The sequence below is a fragment of the Falco biarmicus genome, chromosome 8, assembly GCF_023638135.1.
Source record: "Falco biarmicus isolate bFalBia1 chromosome 8, bFalBia1.pri, whole genome shotgun sequence".
NCBI classification, from domain to species: domain Eukaryota; kingdom Metazoa; phylum Chordata; class Aves; order Falconiformes; family Falconidae; genus Falco; species Falco biarmicus.
The window spans coordinates 38,443,045-38,470,255 of record NC_079295.1 but is presented as its reverse complement, the minus strand read 5'-3'; the positions used below and the strand labels follow the sequence as shown (position 1 = coordinate 38,470,255).

Here is a 27,211-nt window from a genome sequence, read left to right as displayed (position 1 = left end):
AATTAAAGGTAGATACAGATTTCATCATAAAACACTGTAGGTTATTTTTCCCCCGTGATAAAAGGCCTAAATCATTCTTTGAAGAAGTGTATTATGGTCCACAAGAATATAGACATAGAATTAAATACATAATTGTTGTATTTAGTAACATAAACCAAACTTGATTTTTTAACAGCTGATTATCATCGCAAATTATGATGATAGTGTCTGCTGTGGCTTGAATAATGTGGTTTCTAAATGCTGTTAACTGGGAGCCAAAAAGAAACCCAGTGTTTTGGCATATATAAGCATCATTCTAGATCAAGCTTACCATTTTCAAAGTCATTTTTTTCCTTATTTTAAAGAGTTGATTACTTGTTCCATTTTGAGTTTCTGAGCTCATCTGTTTGATGCAGAAGCAAGCTAAACTGTATAGTGAAATGTAGAAAAACCGCTAGTGCCGGGGTGGGGGGTTAAAAAACAATTCAAATTGGCTAAAATTGATATGCTGCTATGAATTATCTATTTCTTGGCATACAACCTTTACAGAGCTCTTCCTGAATAACTGAAAATGTTTGTATGAGTGAATAGCATACTTCTGTCAGTCTCCATAATGAAATTAAAACCAAACAAATTGTTCCAGAAACACCATACAACTTGCTGGTTGATCCTTCAGGATCAGCTTTTCCTTCTGGTATCTGTCCTGTTTACATACATCATCACCACTCCTTAAGTTATAATGCCATATTAGTGAGCATGCAGGTATTCACAGGGTGTTCGTAGGTCTCCTGCTCTCAAATGTACAGCTTTGCCCCAAAGTGCAGACCTGCCTTGTCTAGCTCCCAACGGGGCTTTACCAATGATGTGCCACAGGAACATTGAATCAATATCTAATGCACTTCGTTAGTGCTTCTAATTTCATTGCACAGAAATATCATCCATCTGTTCTATACTATTCAGTTGGTTGGCTGGTTCATAAAAGTCTAATGATGTCATCAACTTCAGGTTAGGTTCATGGTATATTTCATGCTAAATTTTGATATTTCCTACTTGGGATACTTTTAACAGGTATTTTGTATAGACCCCTGTAAGTTCGCTGACGGATTATGAATATCCTACTACTTAGGCATCTGCCTGTCTTTCACACTGTACTTATTTCACAGATACACTCACTAATTACATAAGTACATGTCTTCACTCGATAAACTAAAGCAATGTTATAAATCCACAAAGATATTTACCTGCTAGTTTGTTTGGGGTTTTTTTCGGGATGTGTGTGAAGTGTTTCTTGAGCAGTTACCCAGTATTTGTATGTTCATTTTTATTTGCATGTAGACTCAAATTTTAATTGTCATTAGGAAGACACCAAACATTTTGTTAGATGTGAGATTTTAGTATACACGTTCTACAAAAACAAAGGGTCTTTTTTTCTGGATTCAAAAATAATATATATTTTTTTCTTTAGATAGTTCTCAACAAATGCTAATTCTTTCCAACTCTGGCTGCTGCAATAAGGTTGAAGGAGTAATAAGGTTAATATCCGTGGAGATGTTTATAGTGGCTTGAACTTCAGCTAGTTGTTGCTTTGAGCAACCCAAAACTTTTGTTTATAGTATCTTACAGCATTTAATAATTTTTAATATGTAATAGTGTGTAGCATGGTTATATATTTTGGTGATACAGAAAAATGGTACCAATGTTTGCTGATTTATGGTATAATTCTAGCAAACTTTATGTATGTTCTGAAACAAAATAATATTCTTAGGCTAAATAGGATAATGAAATAGTTGGTTATTACAGTTCAGAGTTGTTTGTGTCATATATGATATTTAAAATCTCTGTTATGATAGAAGATACAATGGCCTTGTTTTACATGTGGCTGACAGAAGCAATTAAGAAACTAAATCACCTTCTACTTTTGGGACAAATGGAACTGATCTTGCTTTCTCTTTTTATTACTACTTAATATTTTCTTAGAATTTTTGGTTAGCAAAAGGCCTCCTGCTTTATGGTACTCGAAGAGCAAACTAGAAGGGTGAAGAAAGTTCTAATTGTGCAGTCAAATATGTGAACATAAACCTCTTACTTCAGGTGCTTTTTTTCTTGTGAGGCATTCTTTTCACCTCAGATGAAATGTGGCCACCTGTTACCTGTCACCCTAGCCGTACACAGACAGGTTGACAGAAAGCAGTGTCATCTCCCGTGGCCAGTCTGGTGTAACAGTTGACAGGCTGTGTTCTGAAAGGTAAATTGTGAAAGCCAATTCAGAGAATGAATAAAGATCAAGCAGGTGTTTAATGTTAAGTACTGAACATTAAAGCCTTCTCCAAAGTTCTGATATCAAAGTGCTGTTTATGCTCAATTTTATTACTTTGATGGCTTTTTAGTATTAAAAAAATTATGATGTTGACAGTTGTTCTTGCTTTACAGCTTTGCTAAAGAAAAGTAGTTGATAAAAATAGGAGATTAAAGGAAAAAGGTAATTGAACTGGTGCATCTGGAAAAGTTTAGTCTGTAAACTTCTTAGAGAATTTTAGAACTAGAAGGTAGGAACCTGAGAAATAGTACATACATTACCAAAAGTCAGAGGCAACAACTATTGGATAATTTATGTCATTTAGTATTTTTATTTTCTGTTTGCAATAATGAGGGAGCTTATTCTGAGTTCTTCAGTTACTGATTTGTTGCTTGTCTGTTCCCTGGGAAAGTCAGATGAAGATCAGCATGACAATATTTATAGGCTGCATCTCATCTGTGGGATGCAATCCATCTTCGTTAAGTTCAGTAAAAGTGATAGATAGCATTTGGCAACGTAATGGTGTGATCACTCTACCATTGCCTTTGTAAATCATAAGCTGTTGCATTCTCTTGTGTAGATATTTAATCAGTTATACACCCCATTACTGATTTAATTCAGAATGTCAGTGGCAGGTGAATAATGTGAGTATTTGTATATTAATATCATATTGTATTAATGTTCCTTTCATTTAAGTATGCTATTCATGTGAAAATCATAAACTGTTGCTTCATGGCTAGAATAAATTTAATCAGTGCCATAGGCATCTAATGCCATCAGTGTTTTAATTCAATATGTCAGTGAAACAAATGTGTTTCTTTTCATTTCCAGTTTCTTTATGCTTTACTAATTCAGAATATTATATGATGCTGTGAAAATATGAAGCTGAGAGTAAACAAATTGCTAATTTTTATCCCATCAATGGATTTGGGGACTGAATTCCCAAAACATAGCACCAGATAGGATGAGTACATAGTACATATTTCTGATGTGTTTTAAAGTAACTGAGTATCTAATGATAAATTAACTTTTTTACAAAAAGCAGGACAAAACAAAACCCCAAAACAAAATGAAAACCACCCAGGGCTCTAGATTACTTTTAAAGGAAGTGTAAAATAAGTAAATATAAAACAATATAAATGCAAACTAATAATGATATAATACTAGAATGCATTTGTTTTGGAATCTTCTCCAGTGGCCTGTCTTTGGCAATATGAAGTTGCTAGAAGGTTTTTGTTTTAAAGAACTGCCTTGAAAGTGGTTAGGGGACCATTTCTAGGACCATTTCTGCCCTCAGTTGGCATGTATTGTCATCCATAAAAAATTTATAGGAGTTTTGGGATTCCTCACTAACCTCTTAAAATGTTTATTTTAACCTAGAAACAATGTAAACCAAAAAAAATATTATCTTAGCACTGATAACTTATTCAACTGAAGGTTTGCCTGATTAGTGAGTGTACTGCTGGTACTTCATCCATCTCGTACTGCACTCTAATAAGAACCAAGTTTCTTGTATTTTGTATTGTAAGAATTTATCTAAATCTTGGGTCACTTTAGCACCTACTCTCCAAGTCTTATGCTGTTGACTTTAAAACCACATTACATACAGATTTCTAAAAGCATTAAATTCTTTTCTTCTGTGTTGGTGGGATTCTGAATTTGATAAGTAAGGAACATGATAAAACTGTAGTTTTATTGGCAAATAAAAGAGAGTGCTTAGTATAAATCTTCAGAATTTATACTTTTGGTGGAGCTATGCAAATGCATTTAGTATGTTTGCAGCAGATAGTTTTATATTTAATTAGTTTGTGTTCTTCCTTGTCTTACATAAAGGCAAATGAATTCCTATGATTTTAATTTTTAAAGAAGAGCATATTTTTTTGCTCTGAATTTTTGTGTTTGTGGTGTTTATGAAACCATTATCATACGCAGGCTTGTCACCTGAATGTTTTGATAGTTTCAGGTTTAATTTGCTGAAAGATGTGATCATCTAATTCTATCTTCTTCCTTAAAAAGCATATATAAATCAAGCAGTTCCTGAAGTTTTATTTGTGATAAAACATTTTCTTAATTGGATATCAGCTATTTCATTTCAGGCAGCTTTTACAGCCTGATTCTGTTGCTCGGTTATTGTCTGATTTTTATTTTTTTCCTTTCAGTCACAGTCTTAATCATTGAAATCCCTATTAATACAGAGATTTCTTGTTGGTTTTTTATTAAAATCTTAGCTTCCTAATTTTCTTTTAAAGTTATTGCTGCTGTTCTCTTTCAAATAATATGGTTTATTTATTGCTCCTGTTTTAGTTCTGCTCCACTCGGAACAAATGTATATATATAAAGTTTTTTTCAGAACTGCACATTTTAGGTATTTTTTTAAAACAAGAGGAAGATGCATTTTTTGTCTGTATACTAAATGTTTGCTTGTCTCCATATACAGCATAACCTTCCATGACACTGTTTTCTAAAAATTTAGAAATTACCATTTTATAAACAGTAATCTTGAATTAACCTCCTATGACCATTTACAGACCTTACTATGAAGTTGCAGTGTAATGTGTTGGTCCAGTTTAAGAATGTGAAACTATAGTTTCTTATACCTGTAGAATGGAATTCTTGTCTAAAGTATAGAAATTGCAAATAAACCTGCACATGTTGTATTTGAAGACTACTTTCACCATTCTAGTTGCATTCATCACAGCAGGAACAATATCATTATTTTTCTCTTCTGCAGAGGAGTTTTATGCTATGTTGTATAAACAATTCATTTTCAAATTCCTTGACAGATGCAGACAAGAAACAAAGCTAAATTTCATAGAAATTCAAAAGGTTGCACAAGGGGAATAATGATTCCCCCCACCCCCGATAGTCGTCTTTCAAATGAAGAGCGTGATTTGCAACAAATCTTAGTTAAATCCTTTCTTCCTAAGGGCTGTGTCTTTAACCACAAGGTGAAGACTTGATTTTATTTTTCTAAAAACTTCCATAACAAAGATGAAGAAATGCTCAACATTTACAGATATGAAAGGTAAAATAATGCAGTAAAATGCTCTGATTTGTTCATAACAAAGTTCAGAATTTGTCAGAAAACTTCAATACATCTTCTGTCATTTGTTAATAGAATCACAGAATGTCCTGAGTTGGAAGGAACCTGAGTTGTTGGATCATCAAGACCAACTCCTGACTCCACACAGGGAAACCTAAGAGTTAAACCATATATCTAAAAGCATTGTCCAGATTATATCTAAAAGTATTGGTTTTAGTTTAGAGAATTGTAAGCAGTGGTTAATTGGGATTCAGTTTATAATTTCAATGCAAATTAGTAGATCAAGTTAAAATTGTATTCCTGACTCTTCATTTTCACATTCATCAGACTTACTAAGTTTTCTTTAAAATTCATGGCTAGTGGAGGATTTGCAAGAAGTGACCAAGAATTGTATCAGAGGCCATATCTAAACAGTACGGAGTTCTGGGCCAAGCCAGGGAGCACAGCGCTCAGTGTGCCTGATGTGTGCAGTGCTTGGCCTGCTGCGCGCAGTGCTTGGCCTGCTGCTTCTGGGACGATGTGGGCAGGCCAGGTTCCCTTTGGATCCTGTGTTGTGCTTCTCTGGCGCTGAGAAATTACTATTATATTTAGGTTTTCTTCTGGCTTACGCTGCTGACAGTTATGTGCTGGCCCTATGTCAGTCCTAAGAGCAGGATTTTGATTTTATGATATCAAGGATATTTTTTGCATGTCCTGAAGCATGGTTTGAGAAAGTTAAATTGTGTGTGAGATGCGGAGATTTCAGTGGTGTGGAGCTCTCTGTGGGAACAAAACCTGATGTGGTCTTGTTTATACTCCCAAAAGAGATTTGGATTTGGTTGGTTGGTGGGTTTTTTTGGTTTGGTTTTGATTTGTTTTGTTTTTTCAGAAAGAGCAGGTTTTTTGCCAGAATAATACACGGGTTACAACTCAGAAGAAATTAGTTATTTTGTTCCAGAAGGTTGCCCTGGTATGAAGTAACACGCACGTGTTGTGTGTGCTCAGGGTTGCAAGACCCAAGAATGAAGCAACTGACTTTTTTAGTTCATAGGATAGACAGACATACCCAGAAACTACATTAAACTGTAGCTGATAATAAGACTGCATTCAGGCCTATTCTAAATAGTTTTAAAATACTTCAGAAGTAGTTTGCACATCTCTGTCACTATGTTTGAAAGAACTGATTGTCTTTGACTTCAGTTGGTGATTTCAGAAACAAGAAATAAAGCCTTCACTATATCTTTGCTATAGATGTTTTTGATGCTTAAAATTCAAAATAAATTAATAAAGCAACTAAATATTACATTCAAAGAAAGAACACATGTAACCCATTCCTCTTTTTGAAAACCAGAATTCCTATCAAAAGGGTCATCTTTGCAGTGCTCAGAAGATTGTTTTGTAATTTTCAAGTTGCCCTCAATGCCATTTTTAACGTTAACCTCAGTCACTTTTTTGAGTTACTTGTGAGTTAGGTATCTTTTATTATTAAATCTCCTTCATAACTAGGAAATCCCTTTTTACATATATTCACCTCCCTTTAGGGAGTGTCATCTAATTTATTTTTTCTATTCTTTCTTCTTTAAGACAAGTCACTGAGACTTTTCTACAAATATAGGTAGATGTCCAAACGCTTCAGAAAGAGAACTAGAAAAAATTTATAATTACTCGCCTCATAGGTTTGATTTATTTATGTCTTAGTTTTGATTAAATGTTAGCACTTTCAGTGTGACCAAACTTTTTGGGGACTTTCCGTTCTGTGTATATGAATTGCATGGTAAAGATTACATCTTCCAGCAAGCCAAATGTAAATTGTAACAACCAGTGTAATGTAATCCTTATTAAATTTCTAGATTTTCAGCTTCTGTAGCTCATTAATAAGCTGTGTGAAACTTCTGGCTATTTTTTTTTTTTTTTTGAACAAAATAATAAGTGAAGTAATCAACTTACATTTCTGTAGTAATTTAAAAATAATGGTAGGAAATAATTACTCCTATTTCTCACAGTCTGTCACTTTTATATATTGGAATCAGATACAATTTATCTTTTCTGGATGTTAAATATATGTTTTAGCTGCTTATTAATATTTGCTTTGGTTTCCAGCTCACAGTTTTTTATGTAGAATGAATGAGTGTGGTATTGTGGCTCATTAAAATTATGTGTTAGTGCTGAGACCTTCAGAGTTGGTCTTTTCAGTATTTTTCAGAGGTTTAAAAAAGGCCTATACAGTTAATAACAAGACACTTTGATCCCTATTAATGTCTATCTGTGTTAGAAAATACATCGAAAGATAATGCTAAATGATACAAGTAATTGGTGAAAACATGCCCAAGACTTGGCTTAAGTGATATTTGAAGTTGTGACTGAATTATTGCTGTCTTGAATAGATGCTTATGATTTGTAATGTTATTATGTGAGTACACTGTAGTGCAAATATAGTACAGGGATATTAATAGTGATTTTGCTCTCTTTTTTGTTTTTTTTTTAATTTAAATTTATGAAGAAGTAATAAGAGTTTGAGTCCAATTAAAAAACAAACAGGTGAAATGGTAAAAAATTTGACAGAGTCAATAGGCTGAAATGGCTAAACTTAGTGATTCTGCAGGATCAACTTCAAGGAAAAAGAAAACCAAAATGTCTTGTTAGCAGGAGTTTTATTAGCTCTGTCTGTAACAATGTCTTCCAGATGTTGGATCAGTGGAGGGCCTTGCTTATCATAGAGCTTGGGACACTCTCTATTGGACCAGTTCAACCACATCTTCGATCACAAGGCACACTGTTGACCAGAGGCGTCGAGGAGCTTTCAACCGAGAAGCAGTAATAACAATGTCTGAAGATGATCATCCACATGTGTTAGCTCTAGACGAATGTCAGAAGTATGTATTACATCTTTCTTTACCAGATTTGAGTTTTTGCCTAACATCAAGGACACGGCAACATTTCTTTATTTCACCATCAACTAATACTCTTGAACCCTATGGAAGTTAAGTAGATTTCTTCATTTAGGAGACAAATGTTGGTATCCATTTTTTAAAGCAATTGCAAAATTAAGATACAACATTTTATATGGGCTATGTTGCAGATCAAATAATCATTACATTTTTATGGAATGTTAAAAGTTTGACCTGATTTTTAGAAAAGTGAGCTAAATGCAAATTATCAAGAGTGATTATTTTATTGATTTCTTTTGCCACTCATTCTCACTGCTTAAATAAATACAAAATTCATATAAGGATTTACAAAGAGCAATCTGACTTTCATGTGTGGCAAATTGATAGGCCCGTGTGTTTATCACAAAAATAAGTGTTGTATAATATTATATAACAAGAGATGTACATCTATGGTGCTTCTAGACAACATCCTGGGGAAAAAGGTTTTCGTTTAGTTCCCTTCCTGCCCCTCTCAGAAGACTGTGTTTCTGAGTAAGATAATAGGAGGTTTATATTTCTACTTCAGCCTCTTGCTTATAAATGTCTTACAAATTCGATTTACTTTCATCTTCTTTCTTAATTCTGGAAGAAAGGCAACCTGCTTTTTCTGCTTCTCTTAACTCTCCTTTGGGTAGGCTAGGCTGCCTTTCTGTCTTAAGTTCTGTTTTTAACTGGTGGTAGCTGAACATAAAACATTGCATGGGCAGTCAAGGAGGTTATTTCCACGTGTGGTTTCACATACATTTTATGCAAGTTAACAGTTTATGCTATATTGTAAAATATGATTTATCCTGGTATCATAAACAAACCAACTAAATAGTTGTGGAGATTGCAATGAGAGGATGGGCGGGTTATGATCAATGTATAAATTGCATCCACAGCTCATTCCATAACATTTTTTCCACCATTATTTAGCAGCAGCAAGGAGCTGATTGAGCCTCCTGTAGAGCATGTTAAGATCACTTGATTCCCCATTATCAACCTTCTGCATACCAGTCCTTTGCTCTGTATCACAGTTCTGATATGGGAAAAGCTGCAGATTAATTTCACTGTTAGAAATTACTAATATAAACTTAATTCTGCTAATGTGTATTTGGTTACACAGCTTATATCTTTCTGTAATGGTATATTAGTATAGAGACATGATCGGACTTGATCACAGCTGTGAAAAGAAAAAAATATTTACTTGTATACAAGTTAATGAACTAGGAAACTGCTATAATTTATAGGATATTTGCTATTACATTCTCTTATTTACCACTGATTATCACACTTACATATAGACGCCATTCATAATTGTCTGTGAAGGCATATGTTTTCTCTGTTGTTCATTTCATAGAGAATTAAATTATAAAATGTATCTTATGGGTTTTTCTGCTATTTTGATTTTAATACAGCTTGATGTTTTGGACTAACTGGAATGAGCAGCTCCCAAGCATCATGAGATCTACCCTCTCAGGCAAAAATGCACAGGTTATCATTAGTACAGATATTCTGACACCAAATGGACTTACCATTGATCATAGGGCAGAGAAACTTTACTTTTCAGATGGCAGCTTGGGAAAAATTGAGAGGTGTGAATATGATGGATCACAAAGATACGTAAGTAAAACAAAAATCCCAAACATATTGATTGTAAATTTCTTTGTTTGCATTTGTTAGCATCGTTAAAATGAAAATATCACAGAAAGATCATTTGTTGCCTAAGTTTCTCCTAATATTTAGCTGTATATTAGATTTAAAACTGGAAAAAAAACCCTCTGAACTACAAGTAATGCTGTTTACTCAACATGTTCTAGTTTTTTGAATGACCTGCTGGAGATGCAGACCCTTACCATGCAAGCTGTTTGCATTAGTATTGAGCCTGAAGCATCACTGTCCTAAATGATTTATATCCACTTGAAAAAAATGCAGCGCTAAGTTTGGTGGAAGAGATAGAGAAATGTTCTGCTTCATATAGGAGGATTGTAATTTTCCTTTCAGTGCCAAACTTTTCTGAATACACTAGGATTTCTTTTCTGTAGTGCTTGAGTGTTACTCTATAAAACTTGTATTTTTCTAACTATACATTTTCAGATGTATTCAACCGTACTCCATTACCTTTTTTATCATAACACACTTTGAACCTTGAGTGCTCTATGAGTTTTAGCTGAAGTACACCTTTTGCTTTAAATATGCTGAAGGCAGTTGATCTGTGCTCACAATTTTGTTGCATGTTTAGCTCTACATTCTTGTATAATGAAGTCTTCCTTTGGGGATTTTTGTACCTCCAAAAGTGCATGACAAAATGAATGAGGGGCATGTTCTGGCTTGTATTTTCAGTTCGCACCTCTAGAAGATAATATTTGGTACATGAGCTCACTTTCATATATGTTTATGTAAAAAAAATAAATAATATCCTTCACGTACTGTATAAAAACTTTGAAATCTTTTACCATCTTAAATTGAAATTACATATTTTCCTGGAATCTTACCCATGAGAAGTTTCACATACTTTTTTTAGACAAAATTTCCTTATCAGTGCAAAAGAAGAGAGCCAATCTTTAACAGCAGATGTAAAATCAGCGTGACTAGGTATATAGTTTTGCATCATTTCCTTTCTCCTTTTGTTTTCATTTGTATAAATTAACCACAGCTTGCTAATGTTTTCACATGCAGCAGATATATCAGAAACTGGACAAACCAAATGTATTCCAAAGTATACAATCTCTGATTACATATTTACTGTGGAAATTGATTAACATTCTGGGTTTTTTGCTCAGTGAATCCACCTGCATATCTGAGAATAACATACAGAAGGCAGTTTGGTGGCTTTCTTTGGGATTTTGCTTTGTTTTTTCATTTGGAAGAGAAAAATTGAATTACTGTCTTTCCATTTTTCATATTAATCCTTGGGTTTTGTTATATCTTCATTCTAAATGTTATTCAGAATTCTTCCTTACTTTTTATTTACATTCAGGTCATACTTTCAAAGATGATTCATATCATATAAATCTATATGTCCTGCTGTTACTGCTGCATCTTTTGTCAGATAATGAAACAGAACAGCACATGGTGTTCCAGATGTACATGTAACAGATATATATTGAACCATATAACAGCACAGTAGTATTTGCAGAATTCTTTATTATTCTCTGTCTTATGTTGCTAAATATTAGTGAAACGTATTGACTGGGTTGTGTGCAATCATCTCAAGAGTTCCTACTCAAATTACAAAATGATGTAACAAGTTCAAATGATCTATGCTTAATTTCTGCCATTTGATGTTTTTTCTTAAGTCCTGCTTCATCAGTTCTTCTAAAATATATCCAGTCTTATCTGCCTTTATTCCTGACTAATTTCAATGATTATGTATCTGGACAGTACCTCAGTTTGCTATCTACCACATTACAGTATTTTTCAACTGGAATCTTGAGGAACTTGTTGCCATCTTAAAATCTAAGTATAGGAAATACAGGTAGAGGAAATTACCCATTTCTCTCATACTTGTCAGCTTTCTCAAGTGTTTTCTTTGTAAGACTTTGATCACAGTTTGAAAGTTCTAATATGTTACATCCTCGTCCTCTTGACTTCCTGTCCTTTATCTTCTATTTTGTGTTATTTTTGAAGACTGAGTATCTTAGAGGATTTTTTTTATATTATTCCATCACATGATGTATTATTGTGCATTATTATAATTGTAAATTACAAAGTTCTGTTCTTGAAGTAAGGTTCATTGGTCAACTAAACATGCCTGTTTAAAAGACTGTCATGGTTTAACCCCGACTGGCAACCCAGCCCCACACAGCCGCTTGCTCACTCCGTCCACAGTGGGATGGGGAGAGAATCAGAAGAGTAAATGTGACAAAACTCATGGGCTGAGATAAAAACAGTTTAATAGGTAGAGCAAAAGCCACACACACAAGCAAAACAAAACAAGGGATTAATTCACTGCTGCCCATGGGCAGGCAGGTGTTCGGCCATCCCCAGGGAAGCAGGGCTCCATCAGGCAGAACGGTAACTCCATAACCCTGGGTGTGCCCCCTTCCTTCCTCTTCCCCCAGTTGATATACTCAGCATGGTGTCATATGGTAATGAATATCCCTCTGACTAGTTCAGGGAAGCTGTCCTGGCCGTGTCCCCTCCCAGTTTCCCGTGCCCCCCCCAGCCCTCTCGCTGGCAGGGCCTGAGAAACTGAAAAGTCCTTGACTGAGTATAAACATCACCCAGCAACAACCGAAACCATCAGCATGCCATCAGCATTGCTCTTTCTTCAAATCCAAACCACAGCACTGCACCAGCTACTAAAATTAACACTATCCCAGCTGAAACCAGGACAAAGACACATGCAACTTTTATCCCCTTCACAACCAGGAACTTGTGCTAATACTTCATTGTGTTTGTCTGCAAATTTATTGTCAATTCAGAGACATTCTTAAGTTTCTGGAGCTTGAGGAGGTATGGGAGCAGTTATATACATGCTATTTTATTCCAGTGATTTGCTTTGCTCAAGTACATCACCATCTCTGTCTATGAAGTTATTTGTTTATGTCACTACTATTTTGGTCACATTTATTAGGGAAAAGAGACAAATATCTCATTTAGATCATAAATGTAAATACATTTATAAATAATTGTCTTTATCCTCTATGCTTTCTTCAATGTGTTTTTTCTGAAAATGCCGCTTCTAAATTGGATATTTTCTGTTCCTCTTCTAGTTTAAGAGGGATTCTTAAACTATTTTTTTACAGTTATTTTTCAGTTAGAATTAACATTTTATTTATTTATTTATATTTCATTTTGGCTGCATCTCTACTTTGATGTATACATTTGTCTTGTACTGCTGTTCCTTTTCCATTTTGCTTTCATGTGCAGTTTCACTTTCCTGATCGTGTTTTACTTAAGGTTTTTGAATATGCTGTCAGTCAAGTATAAGGTAATTAATAGGCTGTGCGGAAATGGTTTTAAATTGTCTATGCACAGTGTATAACAAAATATGCATCATGAACTGGGATGTACATGCACATGAAATGGGATATAATGCAACTTAGTTGCAGAAACTATTACTAAAATCCCACCCTTTTATCAGATCTCTGGCTTTCAGTCTGTATCAGCAAGACAAACTGGTCATTCAGTTTTCTCAGTCATTGAACATTGAAACTTCTAATTTTCCTAGTGTTACCCCTTGATTTGACTTTCTGGCGTTTTAACTCTTCCTCCCCGTTACAGCAAACCAAAGAGCCCTGAAAGCAGTAAGCTGGGTGCAGCACGCTCTTCTGAAGGCCTTTTGTGAGCTCTAGTGTTACCTATACAAAGCTGTACTGCTGTTGTTGTCCTACACCAATACCTGTTTTGGGAGAATGAACAAACTCTTGTTGTTGTGAAAAATACTGATCCAAGTTCTCATGTGCTATGAGTTTTGAAACAGAGTTTTGTGTGTGTCCTCAGTTCTGAAGGCACTTTTCCTGCATTAGTTAGGTGAGGATTGTCAAGAAAAAAAAAACCAAACACTGGTGCCCTTTATTCAAATCTGCGTAGGAGCTCTACTGGCCTCACCAGCAGTGCTTCAGCAGAGTTGCTCATCACCATGTAGATGCATTCATACTGATACAAGAGTGCCAGAATCCAGACAGGAAACTATGTTATTGATCTAGTGAAATAATATTTCCAGGGGAGTTGTGGGGTTTTTTTATTTATACAGTGTCCAACTTGGCAACATCTATGATTTCTGTAGCATTACAATAATGTAAGTGATAATCATTCCACCGTTCTGGTGACCTGAGGTATTCTTTAGGGTGTTTCAGCAAGGTTCTGCCACCATCCACCCCTCAGAAATAGTTTAAACAGATTACCCTTTTCCTCACTATCTCTGCTTCATTGCTTTCTAGTTTCAGCTAGGTTAACAAAGGTATAAATTGTATATAGTAGAACATGAAGTGCTAATGGTAAAGTAATGAATTTTCTTCCAGATAGCAGCTTCTTTCTTCATTCTATTCACCACAATAATCTAGTGCAATGAATGGGTAGAAAATAATTTAGCGGTATTGAATTGACTCTTAAGTGGATTGTAAGAGTTTATTGATTTTCTGTTAAGCTGATATTTTAATACTAGTATTTGGTTGCTGGAGTACTCTTTCAAGTTTGGAAGAATTCTTTTTATTACTTTTGTTCATTTTTATTACTTGGAAGATATGTGGTTGTTTTCATTTTGTTTTAACCTTACTTGTTCTGCTCTGTTAGATCTTCCCGTTTAAAAAACAAAAGTGGCAAATATTTTATTTTTTTTTCACAATCCTTTCCCCTTTTTCATCCATTTCTGCTCCTGCCCTTGGTTGGATTTAGTATTTTGGCCACAGCTGGTTTTAGCTGCTTGGTGCTTTATTTATAGCATTTTATTCATGAACACAGAGACTGAGCCAACAGCAAATAAAGCTGATTCTATGTTTTGAGCTTCTTTTTCCAATAGATCATGAGCTATTTTGATTTTTTTCTTTCTTCAGTTTTGATTATTCTATAATATTTAATGTATCAAGAACCTTGAAATATAGTTAATTTCCTATAAACAGATGTCTGGTTATTTTCTAACATCCGAGCTGGAATGTTTTGGTCTCAGTTACGGTTATATAGGCCTTAAAGCTGTGATTATTAAAATCAAGATAATTTTAATCTGGATATCATTATCTAGAATATATGTGTTTATTGTATTGGAATACTGTATTTAAGGAATTAAACAAGTTCCAAAGTTGGTATTCAACTTATTTTATCTTGCATAACATTTTACCAGATCTGCTCTTCAAACTACTAAATGCCGAAATGGATGTTAATGGTTTGGCTGTGCATTTGTGAAAAACTTGACTTTATGATTGACATCTGAAATTATTCTTCAGACATGTAATTATATTTATTTGTAGTACAAGTATGATTGAGGACAGCAGAGTAATTGTGGCGAGTTCTTGGAAGGTATTCATGATGACATCAACATGACCTTGAGAAGCAGCCCAATAATTCACTAAGAAAGGATAAAAGTGAGATCAGCCAAGGTAGCCAGAACAGAAAGAAACCATGCAAAATATGAACCATTAGAAATGTAGAATGTCTAACCCCATTAAAATCAGAATGTGCTTAAAAGTCTTGCAAAAGACTCCCACCAAGATCTGAACATGACAGTTACAAAAAGATGCAGCTCCTGAATGTGATTCTGAGTTCAAGAATTGCATTGCTGTGTTCTCTATATACTAATAAATAATCAGATATAAAAACTAACCCAAAGGAAAATAATATCAACTGGAAGACAGATATTTTAGTAAGTTTGGATGGTTGTCTAGAAAAATAAAAAAATTGAGCCTACTTTCAGTAGAGAAATTATTTAATCAGTTATATTGCTTCCTTGTGATTTTGTTAAACAGCACAAGAAGCAATAATAGTAGAGAAACAAGAAATAAGAGTAAAAACTGATATTGTATAGCACAAGATGCACAATTTACCACCTAGACATTTAAGTTCACCATGTTTTGCCTCTCCTATTCCCCCTGTTATGGTAGTTTATTGTTAGGTTCTGGGCTTTTTCATCAATTCATTATTTCTGTGTTTGAAAGGCAGCTAGAATGGCGTGGATAATCTTGGAAAGTAATGGTAGAAGTAGTGGATTTTTGAATTTTCTCTGTCTAGCAATATAAAAGTATTAGTTGTAGTGGGAATGTTCAATTGTTGATTTTTTTTTTTTTTCTCTTGCAAATCTGATCAAAATGTGTCTTTTTTTCTCAGCTTTCCAAATGTCCGTATTTCCCTTTAACATTTGTCCTAAGAACTCCAGAACCAATAAAAGAATGAAATACCACCCTGTGAGTTAGTTGTTTTTCTGGGGAGTTCACTTCATTTACATTTATGAGTTGTTTTCTTTGAGTATTTCTGAAAAGTGGTGCTGAGATAGAACCTAATGGAAGTGATTCCCTAACCAATGGCAATAAAGTTTGTCTAATCCTTGTGAGCTATGTTGGTGGCTAACAGAGATCCAACACTGTTAGTTTGGGACTGCCGAAATATATTGATGTCCACTGTTGGTAGCCTGGTAGAAATTAACTGAAAGAAGGAATTAAATGAAAAGATAAAAATAAACTCTTAAGTCTATGGAGAATAAGATTATTTATAATACCTCAGGTTCCCACAAAATTCTAGAAGATTGGGATAAATGTAACATTAGATAAAGTTTGTCATTGTCATTTATGATGTTGAAAATAAGTGGTATGTAATTAATACGCATGTAGTTGCAAAGAATCTGGTTAATATAGTCATCATTTAAAGAGATGTATACTTTCCATTTGAATTACACTGAAAATTACAGGCCTGCTATGAACAGTTGCTTAATAGATCATTCAGCTGAACTGCAAACTAAGTAACAGCTGGAACACTTCAAATTTATCATTGCAGTTTGGGTTTTTATGTCTTAAGTGTTCGTTTCTTGCATGGAGAAACAAAAATTAATTATTGGAGAGGAAGCACTTCTGATTTTGATATAACACACTTGGACAATTCTATGGAAACAGGATCTTTCTGTTCTTGGTAAACATGGTATCCTACTATGTTCATTGTATCCTTTGCTATGTAATTGCAATTCCAGTTATTATGAAGGTATTTTTGAAAGATACAGTAAGTGAAAAGAAAACCCATGTGTTAAAGATGTGACAATAATGAAAAGACAGTCTTTATTCAAACCAATCAACAAAAAGCATTGATTATTTTTAGTACAGTATAGCAGTGATTGGCAGTGTTCTTCCACAGAACCCCACATAAAACTAGACTAGAAATTCTTCGGATTTCTTTTGTGACAACAGGAATGAGGAATTGCTAAACTCACAATTGTTCTCATCAGTACTAGATTTCTTTCTTCTGTCTTTAACCTCCCCTTCCACCTCACCACTCCACACTTTTGTTTTGTTTTTTTTCTGGTTAACATCAGATTTTTGTCCTAATAACATCACGGTGTTTGTAGGGCAGAATTTGGATACTCCAGATCGAGGCTGATAGATCTGTTTACCTAGCAAGAGGTGGAATTTTTGCTGCTTATTAAAGCAACCACAGCAGTAACAAGCAAAACAAAGAGCCTAATCTAAATGTATCTTTTTAGTTGACTAAATCATAATGTTGAAGTTATGACTTAAATTATTTTATTTTATTCCCTGGCTGTCCAGCTGGTTTCCCTGTCTCATATATTTATTTTCTTAGATTCCTTGCCTAGAATATTTTAAAGACAGTACTCATAACTGAATAATACATATGGCATACTATTTTGTGTCTTACATTTGAAAGAATGAAATACATTAGCTAATTTTGATCAATGTGGTGTTCTGTGTAAGTTGGTTCTGTCAGACTGAGTTTTCTGATATTCATCTAAAATGTTATTTATTTTTAGATTACTGATATATATTTATTTGTGGTATTGTGTAATGATTATTATTAAGCAATTTGATTTAACTTGTCATTGATTTTAACTGTTTGAAGTGTGGTTTTCCGTACTAGATTTGTCATTCTGTTACAGACCTCTAAGTAAATTTGGGTATCTTTAGAAGAGTAAAGAGCCCTTAAAAAACATTTAAAAGCTTTATTAACTGGCACTGCCCTTTTCTTAAGCAGTTTGAAAGAGATCTATTATCAATAAGCCATTCATTACAGATATAATACTTAAATGAAACTCATACTTTAAACTGATGCATTAACTTTATGCACTCATCTTTAAAAAACCCTTTGTCTTTATATAAAGTTATGCATTGTCTTGGTAAGAATTATTGTAAATCTAATTCTTACTGACAATCTTAAGAAGATTTTTATATAAAACATTCAAATTATAGTATTCTACGTGACTGGATCCTCCCCTTTTTCAATCATGTTTTTCTGGAGAAACTTCCTCGCATTAAATTTAGAGCAGGTACACGTTAAAAAAAAGCTGTCTGGAGAACTTAAAAGAGAAAGGATCATAGTTAAAATTAAATTGCCCAGCTACTTGTGACGTTCCTTCCCCAGTCTCCTTATCTCTTTACAGCAAGCAGAAAAACATTTTCATGCGTTATTCAGAGCTCGAAGTACATGCTGTAGGTGAATGTCGCTATCATTCAGTATTAAAACACACGATATGCTATTGGATCTGACTTCCACTGGTTCAGGTGGAAGGGATGGTAGAGTTGCCTTAATGTTTTAAAATTGTACATGTATTTTACAATTTCGGTATCAATTTAGAACTTGCAATAAAATGTCAAGACAGGGTCTTTATTTAATTGATTTTGGTTTATATTGTTAAAAAAACTGTTTAAAAACATGTTACCAAAAAAAAAAAAAAATCAGTTCAAATCTTTGTAATGCAGAATGGCAATGCATTACTTTTTTTCAGAGTGTGCATGTTGATTCAGTAGCACATTTCTCTCTTGTGTGACCAAAACCATTGCTGATGACCGCAATTATTTTTGCTTTCTGCCTGTGTCATAGTGTGCTTTTTGGCAGTTTTTGTCCTTTCTGGAAAATGTGTGAAGTATTTGTACGGTACTGCTGTACTTTGTGGGACTGCATGAATGTAGCCTTTCTGAATTAAATTTCTCTTATGTTGTGGTCTATATCACACAACTAAATTTGATGGTTGAGATTGTACCCTTCTAGTTGTCTTTACCTGAAAATTGTCTGCAGAGGTTCAAAAGTTACTTCATGTAACTCTTGTTCTGTGCAATATAGATGCTCCACTTCTTATGGAATTTTATCCTTCTTCCTTCTGGCTCCGTGTATACAATGGCTTTCTGATTCCAGCACAGTTTATCACCTTTAATTGAACAACAGGCAGCATATACTGCAGTTGTACAATTGTGGGTTAACTGGGCATTATGCTTGTGTTGATAATGTGCTTCCAAAAGGGATATGTAAAAAGGTTTTTCCCCGTATTCTTATAAATGGGAGCACTGCTTTGGGTCATTTCTTTCTACCTAGCCACCAGTTTATATAAAACTTTCTATAAGTTAATTGTCTGGGAGTTTCTACAATTCTAAAACATGTTTTTTCTTGTGATGGAATGGTGCTCACTGATTCTGCATTGGCTTTCTTCTCAGTGTCATGTATTTGGGTACATGCATTGCCTGAATGTCTGCAGTAGTTGCCTTGTGTCTAGGTCCAAAACTTACCCCAGGTTACTATTGAGAACTCGGAGGCATAAATTTCCAAAGTCCTTGTATTGGCTTCCATCATTATTTTTGTTAAAGACAAGCAATCAGCAAGAAAAAAGGAAGCAGGGAGCACTGGGCAGACCCTTCTGTGCTTCCTGCCCCTCCTGGACCAGCCAGATGGTGCCACCCAAGAAAGATTTCGATATGGTCACAGTGTAAGAACCTGAATTTTCATTACACAGTCCTGCTGGTGAATCTACAAGTGACTTTGTCCAGAGCTGCAGGCAGTGCTGGGAAAACAGACACACAAGCTGTACAGAATACAAGGTGTAGAAACATGAATTACAACAGGTTTGATACACAGCAAATTTGGTTGACACTGAATCCTCAGGACTTAAACATGATTTGGTAGGTAACCAAAGGATGAACAGATTTCTGAAGAAACTGACATCCACTTTCATTGAATCCAGGAGTGCTACGAAGATTTTTTAAAAAAAATCAGTAATTTTCAGCATATTTGATAAACTGGAATGTTAAAAGTGCTGTGAAGTTGGCCAAGAGCTATTAGAAATAGGAACTTTCTTTTGGATGCTTGAATAAAACCAGTATCTTCTGGTAGTGTTGTGACATAGTAGAGGAGACTTCAGTAAATGACCTGCCATGGGCATCAGCGAACAAATGTTCCTGGATTTTGTGATCCTTTATTTGTATCTCAAAACTCCCAGTGCCGAACAAAGATGATCAGTTCTGTAATGAACTTACAATCTTTTGCTACAGTTTGAGAAAAATTACAACAGGTGCTACAAAACACAGAAAACTGAACAGTGGTACCTTTAGCATTGGTTTTGACAATAAAATCCTTCAAACTGGAACAGTTTCACATTATCGTGGAGAACTAATACTGGGTTGCAAAATCTGCATGGCCAGATTTTGTACAGCTTTTTCAGAAATATGCAGAGTTTTTTTCTTTCTGAAATATGTCTGAATATGAATAGTATAGTCTTTTAAGAATGTGTTACAAAAAGTGTCTTACAGTAAATGTGGGCTGTTACAGAAGAGGTCTTTTTCCCATCATTACATTCCCATTTATCTTTTAATACTTTTAATTTTTTTTTTAAATGGTTAGAGAAAAGTTGACTCCTTGGAGCACTTATTTCCAAATTCTTTGTTGGAAGAAAAGATTTCCTGGTCAAACCTTCTTTTAAATATGCAGAAATATGTAACTTGCCCAGTGATGCAGATTCTTTTATAATTGTCTGATTAATATAAGTAATTTTGAGAGTCCGTCTATATGAGTGAAATGTAACACGGGCAAGAATGTTCCTGTGCACTGGACTACAACTATTTATGTTAGCAAATCATTGAAATACCCTGGGCGTTGAACTGGCATAGGTGTGAACAAACTGCCACTGAAGCATAACTTGGTATTGAATACTAGAGAGTTAGGGCACCTTCTTAATCTCCAAGGCATAACTGTAGAAGGAGAAATTGAGGGCTTTCATTGCACAAAATGGAATTTGGTTGTCCTATATATTAGGTGAAGTCTTTATATGAAGAGAAAGACATTGGTTTCCCCCTCCTTTGTTGTTTGTTTTTCTATTTATTTAATTTGCTATGGGATTGACCATTACTATTTCTTTCTCATTCCATTATTTTTAAGAAGTGGTACATAGCATCCACTTCCAAGAAGGCTAAACAGCGTATCAGTTGGCTCCGCACACAGTGCAGCTTATGTGTATACATGCAGTCTGCATGAATAGCTCAAATTTGTTAGAGGTGCTGTGTTTATGCAGATAATTAACCCTTATATTTCAAGTTGATTTCCATGAACTCATCATTATTATACAGGTACTCTGGGAAAGAGGACATACAGCAGATGGAAAACCATAGTGACCTAAGTAGAGATGTAGATTGAACATCTATGTTTATAGAAAAAGAGTGATTTCTGTTGGGTTGCAGTAAGAAAGATATTCTTTTACTGGATTTATCCCAAACTCCCTGTCATAAGTAGCAGCTAGATACACAGATACAGGGAGTTTTGCCAGCCTCTGTCAAAAGAACTGTTCCCACCTTATACATATACGTAAGTTACTAATTTTCCCAGAGAAACATGGAAGAGAACAATGCAGTAAACATGTTCATAGTATTATTTATTTTCAGTATCTAATGGGGAAATAATAACCCCCTCCCAATAATTCTGTACAGCCAAGGATAAATTTTCAACTAGAGAAGTGATTACAGATTTGTTCTATGCTTTCAGAACAGAAAGATGTTAATTTTTTTATTCTGATATATTGAAAGAAAGAACATAAATTAAAATATTTTACAGGACCTATGATTTAGACTGGGATTAAATTAGTTGTATTTCTACAGTTTTCTTTCAAACCCTACTATATACTGAAATGCAACTCATTTTTTTTTTTCTAGGTGTTAAACTGACTGAGGAGCTTTGGTGGTTTTTTGGTGTTTTGTTGTTTGTTTTTTTAATTGGAATACATTTATTATTTTGGGTTCAAGTTTCTCATGTGATCATATGGTAAACTCTCTTCAGTTCTGAAACATGTTTCTGACTTCAATTTTTAAAGACTCAGTCTTTTTGGACTTCCAGCCGTGCTACAGTACCTCTTGTTCTCTTTTTGTTCGGACTATTAAGCAAGTAGTGTGTTGTGTAGGTATTTTTAGAGGCACATTTAGATAAACTGTGACTTTTTAATTAAGGAACAGATGCCTGGATTTCTGAAATATGGACCCTTGTAGCAACATTTTAACACATTTTAAGTGCTGTTACCTCATTTTTCCAGGTAATCTAAGTATAGAAGAATTGTTTTGTCTGAAACTATAAAGTGGTATGAGTCACAGTTGGCACTTTTAAAACTTCTAAATTGGCAACAACTGTTCTTCTCATATTTCTCTTCTGGACTTATGTGTTTTAGGTAATTGTCAAATCTGGACCGGGTACCTTTCTCAGTCTGGCTGTATATGATGATTATATCTTCTGGTCGGATGGAGTGAGGAGAGCTATTCTGCGTTCCAGTAAATACACAGGGGGAGATACAAAAGTTCTTCGTTCTGATATCCCACATCAGCCAATGGGCATTATTGCTGTTGCCAATGATACTAACAGTTGTAAGTTACAAAGCAAGATACACTATTTTGTTACTTCCAGTATCATTCATTTCAAGATTTTTTTCTTAGTTTTGCAACGTTTTAACTTGGTTAAAAGGTTGGCTTTTTTCATTCTTTGTTGTAGCAATTGTTAGCAAAAGATGGGATATAACCCCTTTCCCAGTAAATAAATACTCTGGAATGACCATTTTCTGCTATGGACATTGTGCTTGTTTGGCAAAAATTAAATCCTTTCTGTCAAATATCAGCAGTTTTAAATGTGGGTTTTAAAAATTATCATATTCAAGCTAACCGCATTTTGTTTATCTTTAGTATGCTAGCATCTGAGGCATGCTGACATTTTCATCTGACTGATAAAACTTGAATCAATTGCCCATGAATCTGAGATGTGGTGATCTTTGCTCTCTCAAAGACATTGGCCGTTGAAGCAAATTTAATAAAACACAGTTCATCTTTTGTCCTTTGTTTTTCAGGTGAGTTATCTCCTTGTGCACAAATGAATGGAGGTTGTCATGATTTATGCCTTCTAACTCCTGATGGAAGAGTGAACTGCTCATGTAGAGGGGATAGAATACTGGTAGATGATAACAGATGTGTGAGTAAGTAATACTAGCTGACACAATGCTTTTCTATGGTGTGATGCTAGTTGGCTATCATAAGCAAAGACAGTTGGCCCAAGCTAATTTCAGTGCTTCTAAATACTGTAAAAATTGATCAGGCAATTCGGCATGGACTGGGCTTTTAACTACTTTATGTCTTCTAAGGCTTTGTGGGGGTTTAAAAAGCATTAATACTTACACTCTCCTTAAATTCCAGTTTTAGTAGTTGTGTTTTACTCAACATTTTCCATTTGCAATTTGTTTCTGTTGAGTACAAATATTTTCATTTCATGTCCTTTGACGTATAAAATAATTGTAACTTATTAACCATCTGTTGTATTTAATCATGCAGGATTGGTGTTTTAGTAATTGGGAAATGTTATCACCCTAAGTTGGCAGACTCCTTGGAGACTGGTTTTATTGGAGAATATTCTGCATTACACTGTTCTCAATTCTCACACCTTCCCATGCTTCCTCTGAACCAATATGTCTTAGTACATGGTAAAGAAATATGGGATAACTGTTTTTTTCATAGTTCACAGGTGGTTCAGAATATGTGGTCATTCATTGCAGCTTCTTTAGATCCCACTGTTGCTGTGCAGAATTGATGTTCTTTAACATGAAGTATATGCAGGTCATTCGTAAGGATGCGATAAACATACACACTGTGAACTCTTCCAGCGTTTCTAAATCTGCCACTTTGCTAATGCTGTGCCTTAGCAGGAGTGAATTAGCTGGAAAGCTGTGGTCTGTTTCCCCAGGGATGACCCACACCCATAATATGGAACATGACTTTGCTTCTCCCTTCAACAGCTCTGGCTGGCTGGATTTTAAATTGGGGGAAAGGTGGGGGGGAAGTGTGCAGTTCCTTGTGTCTTTGTTACTGTCACTGTATTACAGCTCTTCTGCCACAGTTAGAGACACCTTCCAAATTCCAGTGGTTTATTGGACCTTTACCTTTGTAGGACAGAAATTCTAACTCTTAGATCAAGTTCTCAACTTCCATATGTATCTGCCAAATATGCCTTTTCTGCTGCTTTAGTTTTATAGCTTTGACCCACCTGATTTCTCTAAACATTTTTTTTATCATAACAGTAGAGACACTATAACATTCAAGAAAAAATATATTAATGTTTTGTATATGATTTAGCAAGATTTACCATCCTGCTAGAAGCTTAGACAGTTAACCTGCTTCAGACTCTTCTGTGGTAGTCTGTTGCTCCTGAACAGCGTAACAAGTAGCTTTTCCTCTACCGCTACAGAGTCTCTCAATAAATGCTGGTTTGTATGTACAGGGCTTTGTTGGTGGTAGATGGGAAGTGATGTAGTCCTTCACTGACATACCTGTACCGGTTGTTTTGCAAACCTACTTGTTTGCTAATAGAGTTTAATTTGATCATGGCGCTGATACTTTTCATGCTGGAATGATGTTAGGCTCTCCTGGTACATCTGAATCAATAGTATTTTAATATCAGTAACCTCATAACAGGAAAGAATACTTTGGTATATGTTGGTTAATGATCAATTGAAGAAGAGCAAGAAGTGTGCTTCTGTAAGGACAGTCTTAGTCTCCCTCCCACCATCAGCAGTCACAGTTGTGTAACTGAATGATGACTTATCTGACTTGCTTGACAGTGAATTAGGTTTTTCTAGTTTTAGACCTAGTTTTGGCTGGATCAGTGAGCAGAGCTCATTCAACTTCACACTGCAAGATCACTAGAGCCAGTTAAAGAGAGCTAGTGAGAACAGAAGGCTTTCTACATGTAAAGGGTAGAATGACCCTTTTAAGTGTTGATGTATTTTAAATTGGCTCAAGGCATCCTTAGGGCTAGACCCCAGTCCTTTAGAATCAGATTCTTAGGCTTGGCAGCTCAGCTGCACAGCTTTGTGAGGAGCCTGTAATTAGTTTTATACTATATACCAAGCTAATTGCTTTGTCATTGTATCTAAGATTCTCATCCTAAGATTTCTTTTGCTATGTTAATTTTGGATCAATAGCTTTGTCTTTTGCTTCATTTCTTAATGTATTGCTTTTAAATGAAACCAGATGTGTTCATTAATTATGCATATAATCGGTATCATCATACGGTAGCTACCAACATGTCCCAAACAAATATCTGAGTTGCTACAGCTTTATTCTGGGCTTTCACACGCTTCATAGTTCACCTTCCACCTTTACCTTTGGCTCACATACATGTCATTGTTAGTTGTTAACTAAGTATTTACATATTGCATTATAAGGTCACTAAGATTTCACAGAAATACTTGGTTCTGTAATTAAATATATGGAAGTATGAGGGTTAAAACTCATCCTTCATGACAATAAATATACAGCTGATCTAGAGACAAGATTCGCTAAAAAAGTAGTGTACAAATAACAGTGTTTCACTCTCCCACACTGTCAGGTTTTATTGATTGATCAAGAGACCTCTTGGAGCTGGAAAATTCCATTGCCTACCAGTCTGCACTTGGTCTTTTAGGTCAGATCCTTAACTTGCTCAGCTAGCATTCCCATCCCTTTACTCATGGAATAAAGTACAGGAATTGCCGAAGGCTTGGCAAGAGCTGCCACTGTCTTCTCTGAATCTGGCAAGGAGCTTTTCCTTCATTGCTAGGCTGGCAAGAGCCTAGTAGGTTGTTTTGCTTTCTCACAGCAGGGCAGAAACCTCATTGCCTGGTAAAGTCGACAAGACAAATTGTAGCAGGTTTCATGGTTTTCACTGCTTGGTTAAGGTATTTATATCATAAATGTTTCCGTTTCCTAGATTAATTAGAATCAGAAAAAATACAAAGAAGAATTGGAATTCTTAACGTCTGGAGCAGTAAAGAGACAAATCTCTCAGTGATCCTCATTTTACCTTCATTAAATGTAATGGATGTCATATATTTCATCTAATAATTTAAACTTGTTGCATGAGTGCAATAAAAGTCTTGGTTTGTTTGGAGCTGGGAGAAAAAGTTGGCAGCTGGCATCCCATAGAAGTTGAAAAAAACACAACCAAGATGAAAAATGTCACTGCTATTATGGTAGTAGGATACTATCTTAGTAATAGTTATGATTTTTACATAGCTATCGTAATTACTACAGGGATAGGCAAAAATATCTGCATGCATCCATCAGGTCTGTCTAGGGCTATATCAGATTAGTTACTGAAGTTGAACCTTAATAAAAGTACTTTTTCTCAACTGTTTCTTTACCTTGTTGAGGCAGTGATCAGCAGTGGAAGTGAAAGAGGTTATGCAGATAAAATCATAGGTCTGATAAGTTACAATATTATATGATATTTATATTTTCCATAAGTATTACAACTCTTAAAATTGCTATTAGGTAAAACCCTGTTTAAATACTCATGTAGCCCATGGTGTTCTCCTTCATCGTTCCATATTCTAAATTATTTTGTAGAATGTTTGCAGGAAATGTTGATCTGAGTTATTAGTTTAAGGAAAAAAAAAAAAAAAAAAAAGACTTAGACATTAACCATTGAGCTGACTAGCACATTCACAGGATGAATACAATAGACTATAGCTGTGAGATCAAAAGTTTCTTTCTTCATAACACAGTTGAAAGAGATACTCAATAAAATTGAAAGTTAGCAGTTCCAGCTGAGAAGAGGAATTAACTGTCTTTTCAAAGTGTAATTGGACTATATAACTTACTGTCAGTCAAGATTCTTGAGACAAAGCCTCAGTAAAATTCAAAGAGGGATCGGATGATTATACATAGGTAATAAGACTACCCAGGCTACTTAATTCTCATCAAACAAACAGTTTTGAAAGTCTAAAATGCTTTGTTTCTGAAAGTTGGGGTTCGAAGCAATCTCTACTACGATTTCCAGTTAGAATTTAAGTGAGTGCAGATTACACTATACATGTATTTTGATTTTTTTAAATTCCCATCTTTCTCTAAAGATTGCAGTCTAAGGTACTGAACTAGATGAACTACAGCTGTAGTGGAGAATGACTTTTCCTAAGACCTGAATTCTTATAACGCTAAAAAATGGAGGGATAAGAGAACAAAAATTGCTGAGATAAACTTGATTAAAATTCAAAAGACTGTATAAATCATATTCAAGATCAGATCTCACCTTGTCCAGAATCTGTTTTTTCAGCACATCTTTTATATTTTTCTTCGTGTTTGAATCAAA

The 27,211-nt window shown here is 34.7% G+C and overlaps 1 protein-coding gene across 1 annotated transcript in view; it reads left to right on the top strand.

Annotated features, from left to right (window-relative positions):
- The window catches only part of LRP1B (LDL receptor related protein 1B), a 470,964-nt gene that overhangs the window by 300,255 nt on the left and 143,498 nt on the right, over window positions 1–27,211 (top strand). The window contains exons 40-43 of the mRNA XM_056350419.1: window positions 7,981–8,170; window positions 9,622–9,826; window positions 22,275–22,467; window positions 22,941–23,066. Of these exons, the coding sequence (XP_056206394.1) occupies window positions 7,981–8,170; window positions 9,622–9,826; window positions 22,275–22,467; window positions 22,941–23,066 (714 nt within the window). The remainder of the gene's footprint in view (window positions 1–7,980; window positions 8,171–9,621; window positions 9,827–22,274; window positions 22,468–22,940; window positions 23,067–27,211) is intronic.